Source organism: Vitis riparia, chromosome 10 (genome assembly GCF_004353265.1).
Source record: "Vitis riparia cultivar Riparia Gloire de Montpellier isolate 1030 chromosome 10, EGFV_Vit.rip_1.0, whole genome shotgun sequence".
NCBI lineage: Eukaryota > Viridiplantae > Streptophyta > Magnoliopsida > Vitales > Vitaceae > Vitis > Vitis riparia.
The window spans coordinates 22,680,460-22,702,455 of record NC_048440.1 but is presented as its reverse complement, the minus strand read 5'-3'; the positions used below and the strand labels follow the sequence as shown (position 1 = coordinate 22,702,455).

Here is a 21,996-nt window from a genome sequence, read left to right as displayed (position 1 = left end):
TTTTCTACCATCCAAAAGGCATCTACTTCGATTTGAATTTTGATAAGATAAGCACATTGGAGACCTTTCTTTTCCTGAAGATAAGTGGGGTCTTCAATAAAATGGAGACCTCTCTCCACTGAATATGCTTCTCAAAGTCTCAAAGGCCACAGCCCCACATAGTCGCAAAATAATCATTTCCACAAGTGTTGGTCGCTTCAATGCCCACCCAAAACAAGCAATTTTTGTGGCTGTGAACGGAAAAATGAACTTCCCCACTCGTATTCTTCTCCAGTACTTAGTCCTGATTAGCTGCAATGTATGTGATCTAGAACTGTTTCAAAGCATCATACAAGTTTAACTTGGAGATGAATAAAAAGTGAATTTGCCCACCTACCTGTGGTCCAAGACATGAGTGCATTTCCAAATGGTTGTTCCATAGAGCAGTTAAAGGTGACAAAAGTGTGTTTGATTAGAAGGACAGTTTGGTAGAAGTAGTAGAGGATGGAAGTGAAAGGGAGTAAAAACATTTAGCAAACTGTTAGTTTGAATATGGAGGTTGATATCATCAGAATGACTCCAAAAGATTATGATATTCCATAAACAGCCTGCAAAATTATGTGTTTCTTCTTTGCCTAATATAACATGGACTACTGATAGTTTCTGCATATGAATATAGTTACAAGATGTGCCTTTCAGGGTTCAGTTTAGGCATCCATACTACAAAAAGCTTCAGATTTCAGGGCTTAATTGAAAAAAAGAAATAAGTAAAAACCCTAAAGAACTTTAAAGAGATTTTACAACAAACTCTTCCACCTGAGCCACAGATTTGTCACAGGAAACAATCAGAAATGTTATCACCACTTCCAGCTTAGTTTGAATCTTCAGTGAATATTGGAACTTCAGTTGAACTCCTGCTATGGGGCTTGGAATAACCATATGATCTAAATTATAAAAAGAATGCAACTTTTCTTCTAAACTTCTTATTTACAGGAGGGAGGGCAAAGGAAAAAAAAAGAATTAGATCTCTGTGTTTTCCTTTTCCCATCTTTTATTGTTCCTGTTTCACAGTTGACAAATTCTTGTCCAGTGCAATTGATATTTGTGTGATCAATTTATGCTACACAGAAAGGATGAGAGCTCTACAAATGATGTAATCTTACATTATTAAGACGGGAAAATTAAACTGAGCTATCAATATATGCAGCTAATTGGGATTTGGATGAGCAAAATTCAATCAGGGCGTGTCACTAAACCTGTACAGGAGGTGGGGCGCAATTGGGTCACACCTTACTCTCCAGGCCTAATCAGTTTCTTGATTTCACTTGCGAGCTGCATGGTAGAGCTCCATGTAGTCAAGAGCAGGCCGGTTCCAAGACCAGTCTTGCTCCATCACCTGCTTGCATAATGACTTAAACCAATCCCGGCGATCATACCAAGCAGAGATTGCTCTGAAAAAAAAGATACAAAAAATCATTTCATATCAAGTCCTTTCCACTAATAAACATATGATGTACAAGAGAAAGAGAGACAGCACATGGCAGTCCAAAATATTTTAATGAGAACAAATCTGAAGTTAACAGATGACCTCAATATTAAGCCCTGTCCCTCTTCTCGATCCTCTGCCACTTTTTAAAATGGCCAAGGGGGAAGTGATAGGACTGGAAAACACAAGAGACTTTAAGTTGCACTCATGACTGGAACCCACAAAAAAGAGGGTCGCTTCTAATTGCTAGGGTGTCACATGCACTGATTATCACTAGCTCATCACTTGAGGGGTCCAGTTATATGGTACTTCTTTAATTATTTAAAGATTAGGACAGGAAACAGTGGATCAAAGAAATTGAAAATGAATAAAGAAAACACTACCTTTACCTAATTGATTAGACAAAGCATACATCCACTCACCTATTGAGAGCATAATCAACACCTACAGGATCAGCTCCATTAAAATTGAATCCATTTGGTTCAAGGCCTTGTGCTTGTGCTCTCTCTTTATCATGGTCAACATCAAATACAGTATCATAAAGTCCTATAGGAAGCAAATGAGCACAAATGAATTGCCAAGTACATTGTCAGTGCCAAGGACTTAAAATATTACTCACTCCAGCTTAATATAAGCAAGAAGAATGACATGACAGATACATTTTCATAGGCAAGGCAAGTTCAATTTCCATAAACTACACAATTGTCAGGCTGTATGCAAATATGCTTACCCCCAACACACTAAAACATAACCACAGATATGCTTAGACAGATAAACAGATGCATGTAAGTAATGAACATGGAAAGTGACAAAGATAGAATTCCCACTCAGACCCAAGACAAGATCTCCAGTAACCACTAGATTCCATATGTCATGCCCAGGACACCCAGCAGCAAGTATTCAAAAAAGAGAACAAAGCCTAAGCGACTATTGACAAATTGAAGATTCATGAAGTAAAAGCACAATCTCGTTCTAAAAAGGGAGGTTGAACACTTCGAAAATCTGAGTATATTCCAGATGCGTAGATCAAAATGCAAAGAAGTGCAGAAGGGCTCTTTTTGACCTAGCGGCCATACTTTTCCAAAAACTCAATTTGCAAAGGTAAATGATGATTCGACCTTTTCTTGATTAACAGGAAAATATATTAATTCACTTTAACTGTTGCATCATATAGAACTGTGCATCAATTTCTTGCTGTCAAAGTATATGTTCAACCCCAACACAGAAAAAAAGGCAGTTGAAGCAAACAAATGATTTTGGAAAAAGACAAGTCATTTTTATCACAACCTTTTCCCTACTCTATCATGGCCCTAATTTGCCATAACCGTGTAAGAGAACATTCACATGATAAATGTCCAGCACTTGAGACAGCAGATATGAACAGTTAATCCTTACCACTGATAACAATCAAAAGATATCTACTCACCTCCAGTTTTACGAACCACAGGTATTGAACCATATCTCATTGCTGTGAGTTGGGTAAGTCCACATGGCTCAAAGATTGAAGGAACTAGAATGAAATCGGCACCAGCATAAATCTACAATATTATCCAAATGGGTAAGTCACTACCATGTTTGTACCACAGATGCAACCAGGGATTATGTATCTGAGGGTTACAGAATTCAAGATGCATGAGAGAATACCAAGTGTGAAAGAGGCTCATCATAGGTCAAGCAAAGTCGAGCACGATCAGCATGGGAAGAATGCAACTGATTCGCCAAATTAACAAAATCATTTTGAATACGAGGATCTGGAGCTGAACCTAACAATACAACCTGCCATCATATTTTGTATCTTCAGAGGATGAAAATGGTATAAGATTCAGCTCTTAAAATGCACCAATTTGAACTATACAGTTGAGTTAGCTTAAATGATCGACATTGAGCATAAAAGGTATGATTCACACACAGAGAGGAGAGAGAGAGAGCAATGTACATTTCATGGAAATATAAGTTAGAATTCTTAGGTTAAGTCCCGTCCTACTCATTCCCAGGTGCTGAGTGGATAATCTAGGATGAATATAATGTGCAGGTATAGATGTCCATAACCACCCTTGGAAAAGAGGAGAGAGAGAGAGAGAACCTGTCCATTGCGTTCTAAGGTGCGCCAAATGGCATGCTTGATGAGGTGGATTCCTTTCTGATGAGTTAAGCGAGAAATAATTCCTACCAAAGGGAAATCAGATTTTTTCAAACCAAGCCTTTGTTGTAAGGCTTCCTTGGCAGCCCTTTTGCCTTCATCAACATTGTCTGAAGTGTAAGGTACCTAGAAAAATATGAGACATGTATTAGCCCCAGTTGCCAAGGCATCTGACAATGGAAGTGAACAAAAGCTCCAAAATGTATTCAATGATGCTAAGGTTATAATCAGACACAAAGGAAAATAAATGCATTTTGTTCCATGTCAAACCTTCAACAGCAGTTGCAAAATCACAGATGCCATGCAGCATATTGAGAAGTATAGCCCAATGAAAACTATTCAAAGTCACAATAAAAGAACTTTGTGTTCCAATGTTAAGAAAAATAAACCAATTAACTACCTCGTTCCAATAAATTTGTCGCTTAAAAAATATAGAGATTAGAATGGTAAATTGAGAACCACTAAACACTTATATAACAAAGCAATAGTATGAGTGAAGTGCTTCAATATTATTGATTTTGTGATCATATATAGGGTTTGGGTCGTGTTGTTTTTTTTGTTAAGGGGGTGGTAGTCTCGTATACTTCCTGTATGCCTTGAGGCTTCTTTGCCTTTCTTATATATATATTCTGCTTGCTTATCAAAAAAAATATATAGGTTAAAACCTCCCTATAATCTTTTCTTACTAGAAATATAATGGTTGGTTAATTAGTTTATGAAAATTAATGATAGGCAACTCCATTTACAATACGTTTACGCCAAGAACTGACTTAAATTTTATGTTGATTATGTGAACCAGCAAGAAAAGTTCAACAAGAGATCACACAGAAAACGTTGCTTCTTGGCCCAAAAATTTTAGGTGATGAAAACAGATCAAAGACGGTCACTATCTTAGACCTCTGTTAATATGTTCTAATGATAAGGGTGTGAATGAAGACTCCTAAATTGTAATTAATTGCTCTGCTTTTGAGTGACAACTTTACTCTCTTTTTTTTAAAAAAAAAAAATTCTAAATTCACCATTGAATTTCATCTTAATAGCAAACTCCTACCACATCAATACTCCTTTACAAGTTAACACAGTCCTTTTGCCCAGCCTTTTTCCAGGGCCAAGTACCTTAGCAAGAAAAAAAAGTTTTGTAGTTTTCCAGAGGATGAAGGAAGTATGTTTCAGCAAGTATTAGCAATATGATCGATTAGAGTATATCATATGAAGCATAAATCTACAGAAGTAATGCCCATCAAACTCTAAATTTAAAAAGGTATGAAGATGTCATAGTTTAATTCCAAGTATAATAAGAAAAAGAAAGAAGCTTCAAGGGTTTGCTACTGATTGTAATCCTATTCTACTGAAGTTTAATATGCCCAATTTAGTAGTAGATGGAGATTATTCTTTCTTTTAGTATTCTATTTATGCAAACATAAATTATAGTATGTTGTATAATTTGTAGATGATAAAACATGAGGGAATTCAGTAAGACAGCTACAAGTTAAGGATTTCAACTTCAACTACCATAATCTACTTACAGGAATAAACTTATCGTTGTATGGGTCCCATATATCTAGGTCAATTCCATTTAATATACCATGGAACTTGTACAGATGAGGAGCAATTGCAGGATTCCTAGAAACCTCTCTTGAATACGTGTGGGATACCTGCAGATATGAACATTCAGAATTAAGGTGCTGCAATGGCCATATATGAAAGAGAGCACAGATTATTGCAAAAAAATCGCATATGGTTTCTCCTTTTTGATATCAGCAATTTCTTCAATGGCATACTAAATTGATACAATGGAAAAGCATGAAATCTAAATTGACTTCCAAATGGAACAGAGAGGGCATTATTGATTCCTCTGATTTCTATGCATCAATGGTTCAGAAGTCTTACTTGTCTCAGGTTACTAGGAGTTTGAGCCAAATTATCTCAAAGGTAAAGAGTCCCCTACAAATATCATCCTCCAAAAATGTAACCTAGAGTTTTCATCTATAATAAATTTAACCTTTTCTTTTTCTTTTTCTCTCTTTTTTTTTTATTAATTAAAAGAGTTCTATCTAGACAAGTCCAGCCAACAATGAGAAAATTTCAAAAATGTTATCTTCACACAATCCTAATTTCTTAAGAACTCAAAGGTCCTACTTTTTCATCCAGTTTCAAGAATTCTCAGTAATTTTTTTTTCTCATCCACCATTGTTCTATAGTTTTATCAAGACGCTATGCAGATACTGTAACAAAAAAATAAAAAAATTAAGCATATTAAAGCATCATAACATGCATTATGACTAACATGCAAACCCATCCTAAGAATAAATAAATCAATAATCAATAAAATAAAATAAAATAATTTGAAATAAAAAATAAAGAACAAGTTTGAAATTCAGTGATTAAGGTAAACATATTAATCTAACTTCTTAACAAAGAAGATGCCAATAAAAGTAACTTGTTAAAGCATATATCAAGTAAAAAATATATATAAATTATTGAAAAGAGCAACCAAGAAACAAACATAAAAACAAAATTGAATCGCTGTAAATACTAAGAATAATATTTATTGAAGGAAAATGGTATGTACTAACAGTTGTAGCCTTGTCTGTGTAAACCATTGCTTTCGCAATAAGGGGTGCCCCAAATTCAAGGTTATGTATTGTAAAGACAACCCGAGCTTTACTAAGTCCATAATGCTTATAATGGTCCTTAAACAACCACGAAACTGGAGCGCTAGACCAATCATGGCAATGAATAATATCCTGCCCAGCATAAAGCACTAGTCAGAATGGATACACTTAATAGGAACATACTAACATAATAAATGAAAATTACAACCAAAAAAAAAATTGGTCTTCTGTGTGTATATTAGTATGACAATATTCTAAACAGATCTTTATTGTTTTTTTTTCTTTTTCTTTTTTTGATAGGTAAACAGATCTTTATTGTTAGCTTAATTAGACCCAAATATGAAAAATTTATTTGATGAGTTGGAGCACTTGTAAACATAATAATATACATCAAGATGTAGAAACGTCAAGTTTTACCACTGAAGCTAGAACATGAATGAGTTAGCGGAATAGTGTTAAAAAGCAATAACTTGATAAATGAGTCAAATTATTAAACTTACGGGATGAAATCCACTTTGGAGCAGAAATTCAAGGGCAGCATGACAAAAGAAACCAAATCTTTCCCCGTCATTCCTACACCCATATATGCAACCTGCCGAAAAAAATCTACAAGGGAAAATGCATCAAGAAATTTTCTATAGAGGATTTTGCTGCAACCAACAGCTGAATTTTGTAAAGAACAGAATGGCAGACAATCATGAATACATGTTCAAATCCAGTGTTACACAAATTAAATATCCAGAATTCAGTTCTCCATGCTAAATTGCAACTACTGAGACAAGAACAAGGTCTATGTCAAGGCATCAATAATGGAACTTTAGTAGAATTTATACCTGAATGGAACTAGGGAAAAGATTATTACAATCCAAATAGAAACAATTTGAGTCTTTGACAATTTAAATGTCAGAGCTGTAACACCAGCCACAACAAAGGCAATCAGTAGAAGTTATATCTGAGTGGAACTGGTGATAAATATTAATACAATCCAAATAGAAACAATTTTGATTCTTTGACAATTTTGAATTCAGAGCTGTAAGACCAGCCATAACAAAGCCACTATACAAAGTTTCTTGTGATTCATGGATCATTTGGAAACCATCAGGTACATGACTTGCACACAACCTATAAGTTTGATGTTATTAGATTCAAACTCATCTCAGTTATGATTATTACTGTTATTCAACATGTACAAAAACAAAATTTTCCAGTTCAGAACTTAGTTGCACATCACATATGGGAAAAGAATAATTTAGGAGATGCTCTTAAGGTTTCAAACTGTGAATTCCACAAACCTCAGGGAGAAGCTGCTGTGATCCACCAAATAATTCACAGCACAAAATTTCAATGGTCTCAAAGGCATAACTAAGAGAATGTGTACAAATATTCTTTGAGGGTGGATTGAGTTGGAGTTTTTTGCCAAGCATGATAGTCCAAACCTCCCAAAAGGCAAAGATGGGGGGTGGGACTGAGAACTACCACAGTTTAACATGTAATATTTGAAGGATGTCAATCTAGAATGTCAGAATCATTTTGAACACAGACATCAGAATTCACTCTTTGGCGGTCAAGATCTCAAAGGCATACCTCAGAGAACATGTACAACCAAGGATTCTTCAAGGATTAATCAGATCATAATTTTCAGTCATGCACAACAATCCAAGCCTCCCAGAATCAAAATGGGAGTGAAGTGGAGAACTACCTCATCACGATTAGGGCATGCATTAATGTGAGCCATGCAATGCCTGAAAGAAACAATTAAAGAATGGTTTTGGCATGAATTTATTTGGTTATGCAACACCCAAAAGAAACAATAAAACAATGTTTTGAGCATGAATTTATTTGTGCATGCAATGCCTGGAAGAAACAATAAAGAGACTGGTTTAATCTTGCAAATGGATTGAATTTAACTACTAGAGCAGTTGTGATAAAAATCAAGGTGCTTAGGTTGACTATTGGTAATTGAACAAATGACAAATATTTGTAACTGAACTGAACAACTGAAGCACCAAAACCATGTCATTAAGCAAGTAAAGAACATAGAAGGAAACAAAGAACCAATAAGAGGATGGTTCAGAGATGTAGTTAACTGAAATATATGCATGAACAGTAAAAATGGGATACAAATTCCTACCAAAATAATAATGCTATGTCTAAAAGGTGTAACAGAACTACTGGATTACCCATTTTGAGGCTCTAAAAAGTAAACAGAAAGGCCTTCGACTTTTCCAAACCAAACTTTTATTTCAGTTCCACCCCAGAAATAGCATCTCTTATACTGAAAGTCCTTCACCTGTTTCAAAACATAGATGTTCAATAAACTAAATGAAATAACTAAAATAGAAGTGTAACAATTGGTGTAATGGTTGTCATACTTGTGCTCTGTAAGCACCACATTGCCAAAGGATGTAAATCTGAATTTCCTTGGAATTCAAGGAATTTTGTATAAGAAAATTTCCAGACTAAATTCTAAAAATAAGAATAAACTCATTCTTCAACTATCTCTGAAATAGACCTCTAACAGATACAGTTAAACTAAACTACCATCCATAGAACTGACATTCAGATGCATGTTTCTTTCACAAAGACAAGGGTATAATATTATGTTCAGTAATAGAGGCTAAAATTCAAGAATAAGAAAGAAAAAATATTGAAATCAATAATCTGGACTGAAGAGACAGGATTGAAGCTTACATTGCTAAGATTCAAACAGTCATACTTTGGGAGAATGATGTCCACGTGGTGGTTTAACTCTTGCACAGCACGGGATAGACTAGTGACAACATCACCAAGGCCTCCCACCTGTAATAGATTTCAATATAATACACAAAAAAACTAAAATAAAAACAAACAAGCAAATATCAGAAGAAATTAATATGCTTTTCATACACAAGCTACAAGATTGGGATCATAAACAAGGACATCTCACAAACACTCCAAAAACATATATTTTGGCACTCTTTAAAAACCGGAGGCAGTTAAATGGAAAAATGGATGTGATGCCCATATATGGTCCCTCTCTCCTTCCCTCCTTCATTTCTCATATACAAAACATTTTAGGAAGTGTTCTTCCCATTCCCTTTTTTTTTTTTCCTTTTTAGGGGAAAATAATTCAGCTATGATTTCCAAAACATACACAATCACAAGAACATGAACAATTCAAAGATCTTCCTACTCTTTTCTTATCTATTTTTTCCTTTAATACAGACCAAATTTACAAGAGAGAGAAGTAGAAATAACTCCTTATGAAAGGAAAAACTAATAAAAGAAAATTGAAATCAAAATAATGGCTAGGCATAATAAAGGAGATGACCCTATAACTTTGATGAGTCAACATCCAAATTCCCAATTTGAAACACCAAACTTAGCTAGGAGATCATCTCTAATTTAGACAACTTCATAGCCATCATGAGGAGAAATCAATGAGCTTAATCAAAATAAGCATATTGTCACAAGATGCTCCAAATGACCCTCTCCATGAGCTTATATAGGAGGTGGGAAGCTTCTAGAGACCCCTGGAGACATCTACACTTAGCTACAAAGTGGAAGAGTATGGAAGCTTCTAGAGAGGGCTAGAGATGTCCACACATCTCTACACTTGGCTAAGAGAGCATTGGAATAGTGTGGTCCAAAGTCATCTTGTACATACCCTTGTACATAGACTAGTGTAGGAGCTTCTAGATTATTATTGATTTGTAAGGAACCCTTCAAGGTTCTAGAGACTTCTTAAGGTGCCTATAAATAGGATAAAGCCTCATTTGGCCAAGGCACCACCCAAGAACCTAACCAACCAAGCAAGTGAGTTTCAAAGCACTTGTAAAGCTTCCTTTAAGCAATAAAAGCTTTCATTCTTCAAGAGTTGCCTACTACGTCTTTTAAAGCTTCCAAGTCGTGAGCGTCTTAGCCTAGCAAGCTAAGTATTGGGAGTAAGGTTGACTTGGCAAGATCAAGGGTCTTGATTTGTCTAAGTGTTGCACGAGATTTGAAAAAAACTAAGTCCGTGACAATATGCCCACATGCTGGTGCTAGCACCATTGCCCGCATCTTAACTTTTCTTTCCACCTGTGTTTCAGATCACATTGAAGGGGTATGACTCATAGAACAATAAACAGATGCTCCTCCCATATCCCTTAGCAACAGCATCTCTTTTTTATTTATCATTGCTGGAGGCCAGAACTGCAGTTTGTGCAGCATTCAAAGCATGGACTAATATGTAATCAGGTATTTAAAAGAAGGAAAGTCACATTATGAAGATGTAGTTAGGAATACTTAAAAGATAAATTTTTTTTAGAGGAATTTCTAACAATGCAGCACTCTGTTGTGCAGTTCAAAGGATGGATCCTCAAAATAGTAAATATTACAGTCATAGGCACATAAGGAAGATAAGAAGATCTATTGATGGATGACCGCTATCTAAAAGAAGAAGGGTTATTACAGGGGAAGTTTTGGTTGCATCCAGTATTCCAGATGGAGATGTTCAATCGGTTGCAGTTGCTTTAAGTGGTTGTGTAACAACTGAATACTTCAGAGATATGGTTGTCCACTACAGAAGGAAGATGCTTTGTACAATCATTAATTAAACTGAAAACCAAAAGTACCTTTGCAATGGGGGCCATTTCAACAGCAATATGCACAATGTGCATGGGTGGCTCTTTTACAACTGATCCAAAAACAGGTATGTGGTAATCCATGCCATTTCGGTTGTCAAAAATTCCACCATCCTCCCTCTCAGAGAATACAAAGTCCATCATGTATGCATCCAATGGAACCTTGACTGCAAAGACACATTTTATCAGAAATGTTGTGCTCAAACAAATTAATTACTTGATATGTCAAGCATTTATTCCAGTTTCTATAAGCCCTATAGTCTCATCAAGGAGCTTGTGAAGCAAGGAGTCAAGGTTTCCTACTAACAAATTATTTTCAGGTGAGCCAAGAGCTAGAAGAACCACTCATAGAGTCCAAGGCCTAAAAAGTGCACCACATGGCCTTCAGCAATATTTTCATGAGCAGCCATTGTTTTGTACCACACATAAATAACACACTCCCAGAAGATACTGAAAGCCATATGCTGATAGGGGCAAAAGGACGACTTTATTTCCTAAGCTTTCATAGATTGCTTGAGAAAAGAAATATTCATTGAATACAGAAAGGCACATGTAACACTTAGTGGAAGAGAAAGAACTATTTTGGGTGTGATAAATATGTTGGATTACCTGGTTTTTCATCGATTTTTCAGTGTCAAAATTCTCCTTGTTTACATTGCTGCACCTTGAAATGTCAAATATGTATTGACTACTTGCTCGCAAGTTAGGAACATATATTTGAAGAACTATCTTAGACATTAAAGAGAAAATGTACGCAAACTTGGATGGCACAACCATGAAAAACAGAATCTGAGGCATGGTTTATGATGGAAGTCTAACCAAGAAACTGGATACCACATTTCTTTGAATCTTTTTGGAAAAAAAAAAAAGAATCTTTAACCTTCCAAACCAAAGAAAAAAATCAATCACTATGACTAGGAACAGATTGTCTAAACCACATGATATTCCATAATAGTAATCATCAACTGAAAAACTTACCAGTAGCTTTGAGATGAGAACCATTATCTACAGGCAACATTTTCTGAGGTGGTAAGGGGCCATTGTGGTGGGTCCAACGGTTAAATGAGCATCTAAACCAAACTTCAGATTTTCCATTCAGAACTGTGTTGGCAGGATTGTACAAAACTGATACCGTGCTTCCTGCTTGAACATCAAGAGGCTCAGTATAAACTATATGCTTTTGAGACAACAAAAACATTTTCAAAGTTCTTTCCTTTGCTTCAGCTTTCATTCGTGCTGTTCTTTCAGCCTGTGACAAGATAAGAACGAAAGAAATTTGGAAACAGTAACAAAGAAATGAGAAAAGCAAGGAGATAAAATTTCTCCTGAGACAAAGATCAATTTGTGGTAATAAAAAAGGCAGAAAAACAAAACCTCAGGTGCTTTAATGTTGTAAGAAAGAAAGTTCACAAAACTGCATACTTGCTCATAAGGAGAACAAGCAACAAGAACCCACCACTTCAAAACTCATGTATGGGGGTCCTTTGCCCTCTGCAAGTCTACTGAGATAGACTAGATTGTTCTTGGTTACCTGACTACATTCTCAGGTGTCCCCATACTGAAATAGAATGGCCAAGAATGCTTTTCTCCTAAATTAACAAGTAAAATTTTTGCATCTTCACTATGCTTCCCAATGCATATTATAGGATAACAATCTGATCACCATGAATGTAAAATTTCATGGTAAACTGACCTTTGCACGTATAGCCTCCTCTCTTAACCACCTCTCCTCCTGAAGTTTCTTGTATAGCTGGTATTCTTCCTCAACCCAATAAAGTTCTTCAGAAATAGATTGTGGTACGATAGCATGGAAATCCTCACGGTGATTGTTATCATACAGACTGGCTCTCTGTGGTGGTCCATCAGCAAAAACCCAATCCAAGACAAGGGCTCGTTCAAGTACAACAACTACAGAAAATATATTTGTTCAAAAGAATGGAATTTGTGCAACTTGCAACAGATGTTGCAAAACAGCATGGAGTGAAAATATACTAAAGATGTTATAATAAGATCACAATGTCATGGAATTTGCATTGGAATTTAGAATACGAGTGAGTACGTGATGACACCACAGTTACTTTCTCAATAATATGTGTTACCAAAATCTGTTACTTCCATAAGGATATATGATATAAAATAACCTTTTGGCATTTCATAAAATTGGCAGCAGGAACATCATTAGCTAAGCAATGATAAGACCATGTAGAGCTTCTTAATTCACTGCAGTATCATTTGGAGGTAGTTAGCAAAAATAACACTAAAAAGAATGTCCTTCAGTAATCTCACAGTGATCTAAAGTATGACATGAAAGGAAAGGATCGGAACTAACCACTTAACCAGACCCATTCAGATTATCAAATGTACTAAAGTTAGCTTGTTTCCAAGTTCTACTTCCTTCGCCAAAATGATTTTCTGATTGGTTGGATGTACAAACATTTCTTATTTAGCATCAAGTATAAACTTAACAAAATAAAGAATTGGTTTATAAAGGATAGTTAGTATGCTCAAAGGAGGAAATAGATGGAAACCAACAAAGTTTTAGACAGTATAGATAACCTAGATAATGATAGGAGGACCATTTACACAGCACACGCAATGAGGTATAATCCACCTTTCATGGATCCCTATACTTGGAGATCTTTCTCAGGAGCAAGGCAACAAGAGTGTGATCATCGCTTTCCTATGAAATTCCTACTTTGAACAATCGTGCAGCTGTTGATCAGAGTATCCAAATGAAGCAAAAGGTTTTCTGCTAAAGACGGGTTAGGTTTTTCTAGGAACCATGGACATGTGGCACACAAGTCCATCCAAAGATGGATAAAAACAGAAACACATGCTCTGCTTATTTTTCCTGCAATCCACCTATCTTTAACATCTATCTAGCAATTATAACAATATGTATGGTAAGAAATGTATCCATGTATACCTTCAACATACCACCAGTCACCCTCCTTTTTCTCATCCTTGATGAGGCTTCCAACAATAGACAACCCATCTTTCCAGTTATTATGCCCCCCATGAATCCAAATATCATTAGCATGAGCAAGAGGACCTGAGCTTCTGTTATAGTATAATCTGACCAAGTCATCACCTTTAAATTCATGAGGCTCAATGCACCAAACATTGTCAACAGAAACTGCAGCCTTTTTCATCGAATGTTGCAACATTTCCCGTCTCCTTTCAGTCTCTGCCCTTGCTTGTGCTCTATCAGCTTCCCTAGCAGCCCTCTCTGCCTCTATTCGCCTCTGCTCTTCAGCTTGTCTTTCCCTTTCAGCCTGCTCCTTAGCAAGTTTCTCTAGCTCCCGACGTTTCTCTTCAAGCAAGATATCTTCAAATGCAAGTGCATCCATTCCACCATTAACAGGTATGCAGAAATCATTTTGGTTATTATTGTCATAGACATTCGTTCCATTAAAGAACACAAAATCCATTTTATATGCTTCTTTAGGAATATGAACCTGACAAGACCACCAATCCCCTTGGAGATGAGTCTTGTTCAACTGGATGGTGAAAGATTTCCATCGCCAATCATTAAAGGCTCCCATGATCATAACATCTGGCTCATTACTTAAAGTGGAGAGGCTCCTATTTAGAAACACTTCTATATCTTGATCAGGTTTCACCACTTGAGGGTAGTAAAACATTTTGTTCCCTCTAGAGAAGTTCTCTTCTGCAAGCTCCTCAAGAACCTGTTTATGCAAATTTGCCTCCATCTCCAACTTTAAATCTAGAGAAACATCTTCAGCTCTAACTCCATCAATCGTAATGCTTTCATTTCCTTCATTGGCACTACTCTTAATGATACCCGAATTCTTTTCTTCCAAACTTATTCCATCCTTTGCATGCCCAGTATCACTCTTTGCAGTAGGTTTTATTTTCTGCGACTCTATCACATTCTCATCTGCTCCGGCAGCTTTTCCATTGTCATCCCCTCCTTCAACTTTCTTTCCTTGAGTAATTTCAACAGTCTGTTTTTCACCAGCAACAACTTTCATTTCAAGCGTTTTCTTTCCAGACTCATATTCACTAGACGTTGGAGCACTTGAACCTTTATCATTCCTCTCTTCATCAACTTCCGTTCCTCGAGTAATTTCAACAGTCTGCTCTTCATCAGTTCCAAGTGTCTTCTTCCCAGTCCCAACATATTCGCTAGATGTGGGAGTGCTTGGATCTTCATTCTTTCCAGTATTTCTTTGATCCCTCTTCTGTGTGCTTGTTTCCACAGGTGTCTTTGGCATAAATCCCTTCCGACCAGGACCCCTAGGCCCTGACATCGACACTTTTCTTTGTCTTCTCCTTGAAAAATCTAGCAGATAGATTATGACAGATTTTAAAGAAAAAAAAGTCAGAAAAAATAAGTAAAAATTCAACCTCAAACCAAAGCAGGACAATTACCATTGACTTACCAGCGCTTGCAACGATCCCATTTGAAACCCCACTTAATGGGAACTCTCTGCGCCATGAATGCTGCATGAAAACAGATAATTCAATATGATATCCAGTAAACTCAATATAACCCTAGTTCAAAATTTTTGAATTTCCAAAAATAAAAAATAAAAATCTGATTGTACAGTGAATCAACCAGATGATGGATAACCACAAAGAAACAGTAAGAACTTAAACCAATTAAGTTCACTTTTACTGGAAAATCCCAAATCAATCAGCCAACACAAAACTCAAGAAAACATAATTTGCAAACCATCATTAATCATTCCAAATGGGCATTCATTCAATAAACAATAAATCACAAATACCCTACTTCAGATACAACATACCCAAATAATTTAATCAGAAAGCAAGTATACATTCACATGTGTGTGTCCAGAATCAGAACACCAAACAATCCAACAAGACAGAGAAGAAGAATGAGGAGAAAAATACTAGGAAAGGCAACCGTTATATATAACTCATGAAGGAAAAAAAATATGTTTTTTACTTGTGAGGATTGAGTTGCCCTTCCATTTGGAAAGAAACCCAGAAAAGGTTTAATCTTGAAATTGGCTTCCCTATCAGAAAGTGCTCTGCAGCTCACTGGCCTCTGTGCTTGCAAAGCCACCTCCATAGCTGCTCAAGTATCAATCTCTCTCTCTCTCTCTATCTCTCTCTTTCTTCACTCTTCTTCACCCCAAATCATCAAAACATTCCTCTGATTATTTTCTCTGTCTCTGAAAAAAAAAACATTTTTTTTAAATAATTGAAAAAAAAAATCAGAAGAAAATCAAATCAATCCTGAATCCTGATAACAGTACAAAGACTCCAGAAGCGTAAGCCATGGGAGTATGAGTTACTGTGTGGTGCCAGTGCACCGGAGGCTGATCTGTCATGTGGTATGATCGCCAGGTGACGGTGGAGGTTGTTTCCGAGTTGATTGAGTTGGAGATGATCTCGTGGAGTGGGTATGATGGGAGATCGGACGGTAGAAACGTGTCTGAGTTGGATTCTTTAGGTGTGGCGTGGCAGCTCTGAAATAATTTTTTTGATTTTAAAATATTTTAGTGGCTCAGAATTTTAGGGGCTCATCGCCCGTGATAGAATCGGCAACGGTGGAGAATTGATTGGGACCGACCTGCCCAATGGAAATGTGCCACGTTGCAGTAGATGGAGCTTAAAATCATAATTTAATTGGTATCATTGATAAATTAATATAAGTTAAAAAAAGAGTATTAACTTTTCTTCTTTTTGACCCTCACGTGATCTTGCGATAAGCTTTCTAAGCTCGGTTCCTTGTAAAAATTGAAGTCATTCACGGTTTTTTTTCTTATTTTATTTAAAAAAAAAACATAAATAAAGAGTTTTAAAAAAAATAAACAAATTTAAATTAAAAATCCCTTTTTCATCCCAGAAAATGTAAAATGAACAATTTCTATTGAGTGAATCCCTAGTCGGAGATATATAAAATTTAATATTATAAGTAACCTCAAAATATAAAATTAATATTTAATTAAAATTTCATGAAATTTGATTCTTAATTAAATATATATTATATCTAATTATGGATTTATTGATGATAAATAATGGACTATTTATCCGATATTTAAAGTTAAGGATGATAATAGGATAGTGTTTTTCGAGTACTCACTCTTTATTTGAACATAACTAAAAAAGTTCAAATAATTTTAAAGAAATAAAATAAAAAAACTAAAGTGAGCAAGATAGAGTATGAGAATTTTTATAATGGAACCGAGATTGAATTATTTTAAATAAATGGAGTGAGGTTAAGGGACTTATCCCAAATCCGTACCATTCTCATCCTCAATAAAATAAAACACTATTAAGTAGAAGGGTCTCGAAATTTTATATAGAAGAATGAAGTTACATATCCTTATTCTTTCACTGTTAAAGATAAACAAATGACGGCATCAAAATTGTACTTTCTCAGATTTTTTTTTAAGCCAGATTTTTTAAAAAGAAATGGATATATATAAAGTATTCTAAAAGGAAAATATGAAAGATCACCATCAACATTTGTCCCAAATCTTCATTTGAGTGTTTCTTTAGACTTTAGAGTAAAAAAAAGAATGGGATGTGGGTAGACGTGTTTCCATAAGAGGAGAATAATGGTTAAAAGATGATTCTGGCAGTTTCTTTTCCAAATTTGTAATCAAAAGATGGAAGAATTTAGTAGCAGTCATTGTCTGAAGTTTGTTTTTTAGCCAAATGTGGCAGCTGACAGGGGTTGTGTCATGTGGTGGGGTGCTGAACATTGGGACATAAGGACCATTGACTTGTCATGGATTTGGTTGGGCACCAACCAAAAAGCCTTAACTTCGAGGCAAAATCAAAATATTAATATGGACTTAAAACTACGTTGATTTGAGTCGTTAGAAAACCCAAAAATTGTACAAATTACTTGTCCCATTTGTCACTCATTGTGAAACCTCCCATTGAAGAAAACTCTCCCATTGTTGCACACTCCATACGTGCCATATCGATACCCAAGTTTATTTGTTTATGATAAGAGTGGTAGTTAGCTTTATTGATATATTATCTAGAAGTTTAAGCTTAATTTAAATTTTTAGGTTGAATTAGTACTGTTGTCATTGACTCAAGATTAGGGATGACAGTTTCACAAGTTATTCGGGTTGTCCACTCTACCACCATCTCTATTATGACAAGTGTGGGAATGTGGTAATCGAGAATGGGACAAGTTTGGGAAAATTTTTAAAATCCAAATTCAATTAGGACAAGTATGAATTTTGTCTGTCTCACCTTGAATATATTAGAAAATCCCCAAAAACTCTCTCATCTTCAAACATTTGTCGTAACCCTTGTTAACAGTAGCTCCTATACTCTATGTACATAAGTCTTCTCTCCTTGTATGGTATTGGAGAAAGTAAAAATGGGAAATTTCATAATGCCAAATACTTCAATAGTGTTGGAGATGACGACAATGAAATGACTTTGAAGGCTTTAGAAGTTATTTAAGTGAATGCCCAAGTGCATAAGATATCTTAAGTGGCATCATCGATACTAGAGCTTTAGTTGTAGAATGTAACAAATTCGACAATAAGGTTAGTGTGTTCAACTGAGCAAGAGACAACAACTTTGGAGGGCAACACTAGTGCAAGCGATGTTGGAGAGAGGGATGGTGGTAGTGGTGAGTTCAACGACAAGGCTAGTATAGGGGCTTTAGAAATTGATGCTAGAGAAGTAACATGACCAATAATAGTTTGAGGTACATCAAGGGTATAGTTGGAGGGAATGGGGTGGGAACAAGATTATTATGCTTTTTGTAAACAAGAATAAGAATTCTTCTACTCTCATTGTTCTAGGTTTGAGATGAAGATGGAAAAATAATTATATAATTAGAACGAGAATGGGATACAGGTGTTGCTTCCCAAACCCACCTCATTGCAATCCCTGCTCAAGGTGTTTCTAATAAACCATACGACTCCATAATCTTGAATTTGTCAAGTCATTCTTCCTTACATGACATGAAAACGAGATATAAGCAAAGAAGGCAACATTTAGAGAGTTTAAAAGAATGAAAGCTTGTATTATAATGCTAGATTTGGTGTTTTAGTCAAACGAGGTCACCACCTATTTATAGGTAATTATGGAATTCTTTGGGAATTTAATGGTTTCTTACAATTTGAAAATGCTTTAAAGAATGCCTCCATATGCAAGAATTCTTTAAAATCCTTTCCCTTACGCCATGGATTTCCACCTAACTTTTGCTCCCTGGAATTGAGGAAGGTAAGTAGCATGCCAACAAGAAGTCTTTGTATCTAAAGGCTTCTTGTCTATATAAGCTCAAGTGAAGAGGCACTTGGGCAGATGTGCTAATAGCTCAAGTATGGAACTTCTTAAGGAAGGTCATGAAAAATTGTACTTTTTTAGTATCAAGTTGAAGAAGATTAATTTTTAAGATGAATGTTAGACTATTTAGAAGAGATTATATAACAACTTGCTCTCTCCCATATAAATGTTGTCCACTCTAAACTCAATAGGTCCTCATGATTTTAAAAGTGATCTATGGTTAAAAGAAGCTCATACAGATATGGTATTAGGAACTATTTCCCTTATTCAAGGTGAGATATTACAATCACCCCATACAAGAACAACATTTTGATTATATTTCATGGAATTACAGGACCAGATATATAAACACCTCTTATAGGATCTAACAAGCAGAGTCCCATATCGAGATTGAAGATTAATTGTGATACCATTTGTAATGGTTTATTCTATTCCATGTATACATTGTCTGTTATGGACCTAATGAAATCTCATGACTTTAAAAAGTATCTACTTAATTAAGAGAAATTTAAGTATATATAGTGTCAAGAACCTCTTCTATCTGACGTGTGATATCACAAGTTGTCCTTATGTCATTCCACTGCATGTTATTCCAAAATGTTGTAGCACCAATAGAAAAACTGCTTGCACACCAAAGCTATCCTCATTGAACAATCCTGAAAGTGCTATCAAAATTGGACAATCAAGAATATCTTGATACCTTCTCATACTTTAGTCCTTGATTCGACTGTCTAAGTAGCTTAGATGCTAAAGAGCCACCAAAAGCAAAGACATGTATTACATTCTCTTTGAAAAATCATCAACCCTCATTTCAATTCTCCTTCATTTACTGACTTAAACTCCACAAGCATGGTCATTTTGCAACCACAAATCAATATCTCTACTTCCTATGAATAAATGAAAGGCATTAATGTTTATATTCAAGTTTTTAGAGAATGAGTGAAGATTTAAGGAATGGAAATAGTTGGTTTGCTGTGGAGTCCAAGTTTTTTGCAATGTTTTCAAAACCGGACCGGTCATTGAACCGGAAAAGTTACCGGTTCATGGTTCACCGGTTGAACCGATGGTCAAACCGCGGTCGAACCGGTGACATTATAAATATGTAATTTATATATTATTAAAATTAAAAATAATTATAAAAATTTTAAAATATATATGAATAAATTAAAAATCAATAATATTATTTTATATATTTGATATTATCAAATTAAATCATATTAAATGAAATGTATACAATATTTAAATGTGAATATATTAAAAATGAAAATTTTAACTAATTTATAATTTTTAAAAATATTATATTATTTTTATTTAATATTATAAAAAAATTAAAATCCAATATATATTGTTTTGTTTGGCATATCAAATAACAAATCGCGTGTAGCCGAGTGGTGTCCTAGTTCACTTACAAAACCTGAAGTCCCAGCTTCAAATCCTCTTTGCATTTGTTAAATTTTTTTCATTCATATTATCATATTAGTTTGCAATCCCACATCGGTTTGTGAGAGAAATAAGGGTGCAAAGGATGCCTATAAAAGGTATCTTTGTTGAAAACTACAGCACGCCCACCTTGTGGGTTCAAGACTGAGCGTACTTAGATGGTTTGGGTGTGGGCTTTGTCATGCTAAGACATGGCCCAGTATGGTTTTTGGCCTACAGCTTTTAATATTTTATACAATGGGCTTGCAAAATGATGGGCCAATATGGACTGTTCGGTTCGTTTAGAACCGTCCGGTTCTACCGGTTCACCGGTTCGATCGCTGGTTCAGGCGATTTGTAACCGGTCTAATAGTTAAACGGTTTAATAGAGTGGACCGGACCGAAAATGCGACCGGTCGACGGTTGAACCGATTGGACCGGCCGATCCGGTCTGGTTTTTAAAACATTGGTTTTTTGAGCTGCAAGTTGAGGTGGTAGGTGAAAAGTTGAAGGAGTGTATATGGGAGAAATACAGAGAAACCACTTCTTGGATTAGGTTTGGGAAAGTTAGTTTAAGTCATTTGTTAGATGGTGTTGAAGTTTGTTGTGGAGATAATGAAAATAGAAGGTGAGTTCTTGATTGAAAATAGGGAAGAGGAAATATAGGTTGGAACGTCATTCGAACGAGACAGGAAGGTTTCTTCTCTGTTCAGTTTGTGATTTTGAGTCCAAAATGTACTGTGTGATCTTCCGAGAAAGAAAGGGTTTGTTAGCAAGTCGGAACACTCTAGCGAAGAAGCTGTGTGATCTTGGAGTTGTTTCTCTGGTTAGGTTTCTAGACTCAAGAGGTTCAACGGCTCCTCTTAGGGAGAAAGATTTGTTGTCAAAGACATGTAGAAATGGAAAAATTGAGGCCAAATAGGAAATGTGATTCACTATGGTTAGAGTTGGGAGAAAGAAAATTACTAGAAAGGAAGGATCAGTTGGACTGGTGTTTAGTGGGCTAATAGGGAGTGATTTTGTCCATGTCCCTTATTTGGATTTAGTGAAGAGTTGGGCAAGCCACCTCTGATTGTTAAAAGGGATATTGAGAGTGGCTTATTTGGGTGGAGGGTTTTTGTTGTTTGAGTTTGAGTCGTTGAGTGAAGCTGAAAGGGAGAGGGAAAAGAATAATTAAGGAGAATATTTTGCATCTTACAAAATGGAATCCGAAGGTGGGGTGTTTTCGACAAAGCGTTGCCTTTAAGGAGGCTTGGTGAGGGTGGTGGGTCTTCCTCTTCACATGTGGAGTATAAAGATGTTCCAAAAGATTGGTGATGGTTGTAGAGGTTTTATAGTAGTGGATGAGAATATAGTTTTCTTCATGGAGTTACAGTAGACGAGGATTTTAGTGAAGTTGGAAAGTAAGGAGTTTCCCAATTCGTTGGAGATAGTGATAGGATTACATTGTTTTTCCGTTCAATTATGGTGGGAAACCCATCCCTATTTTGTCTA

At 35.7% G+C, this 21,996-nt stretch overlaps 1 protein-coding gene across 2 annotated transcripts; it reads right to left on the bottom strand.

Moving 5' to 3' along the window:
* Window positions 1-553: 553 nt before the first annotated feature.
* On the bottom strand, window positions 554-16,213 carry LOC117924294 (starch synthase 3, chloroplastic/amyloplastic). 2 transcript variants are annotated; one of them, XM_034842895.1, is made up of 17 exons: window positions 16,113-16,213; window positions 15,761-15,989; window positions 15,231-15,291; window positions 13,751-15,130; window positions 12,518-12,732; window positions 11,803-12,073; window positions 10,816-10,991; window positions 8,912-9,019; window positions 8,401-8,510; window positions 6,721-6,826; window positions 6,182-6,352; window positions 5,132-5,260; window positions 3,549-3,731; window positions 3,110-3,241; window positions 2,892-3,003; window positions 1,888-2,011; window positions 554-1,430 (listed from the first exon to the last, which is right to left on the bottom strand). In XM_034842895.1, the coding sequence occupies exons 2-17, from the start codon at window positions 15,884-15,886 to the stop codon at window positions 1,301-1,303; spliced, it is 3,534 nt and encodes a 1,177-aa protein (XP_034698786.1). In that variant the 5' UTR covers window positions 15,887-15,989; window positions 16,113-16,213; the 3' UTR covers window positions 554-1,300. The 2 variants fall into 2 exon arrangements, with proteins under 2 accessions (XP_034698786.1, XP_034698784.1); XM_034842893.1 differs by having other exon boundaries at window positions 16,074-16,208.
* Between the last annotated feature and the right edge of the window lie 5,783 nt (window positions 16,214-21,996).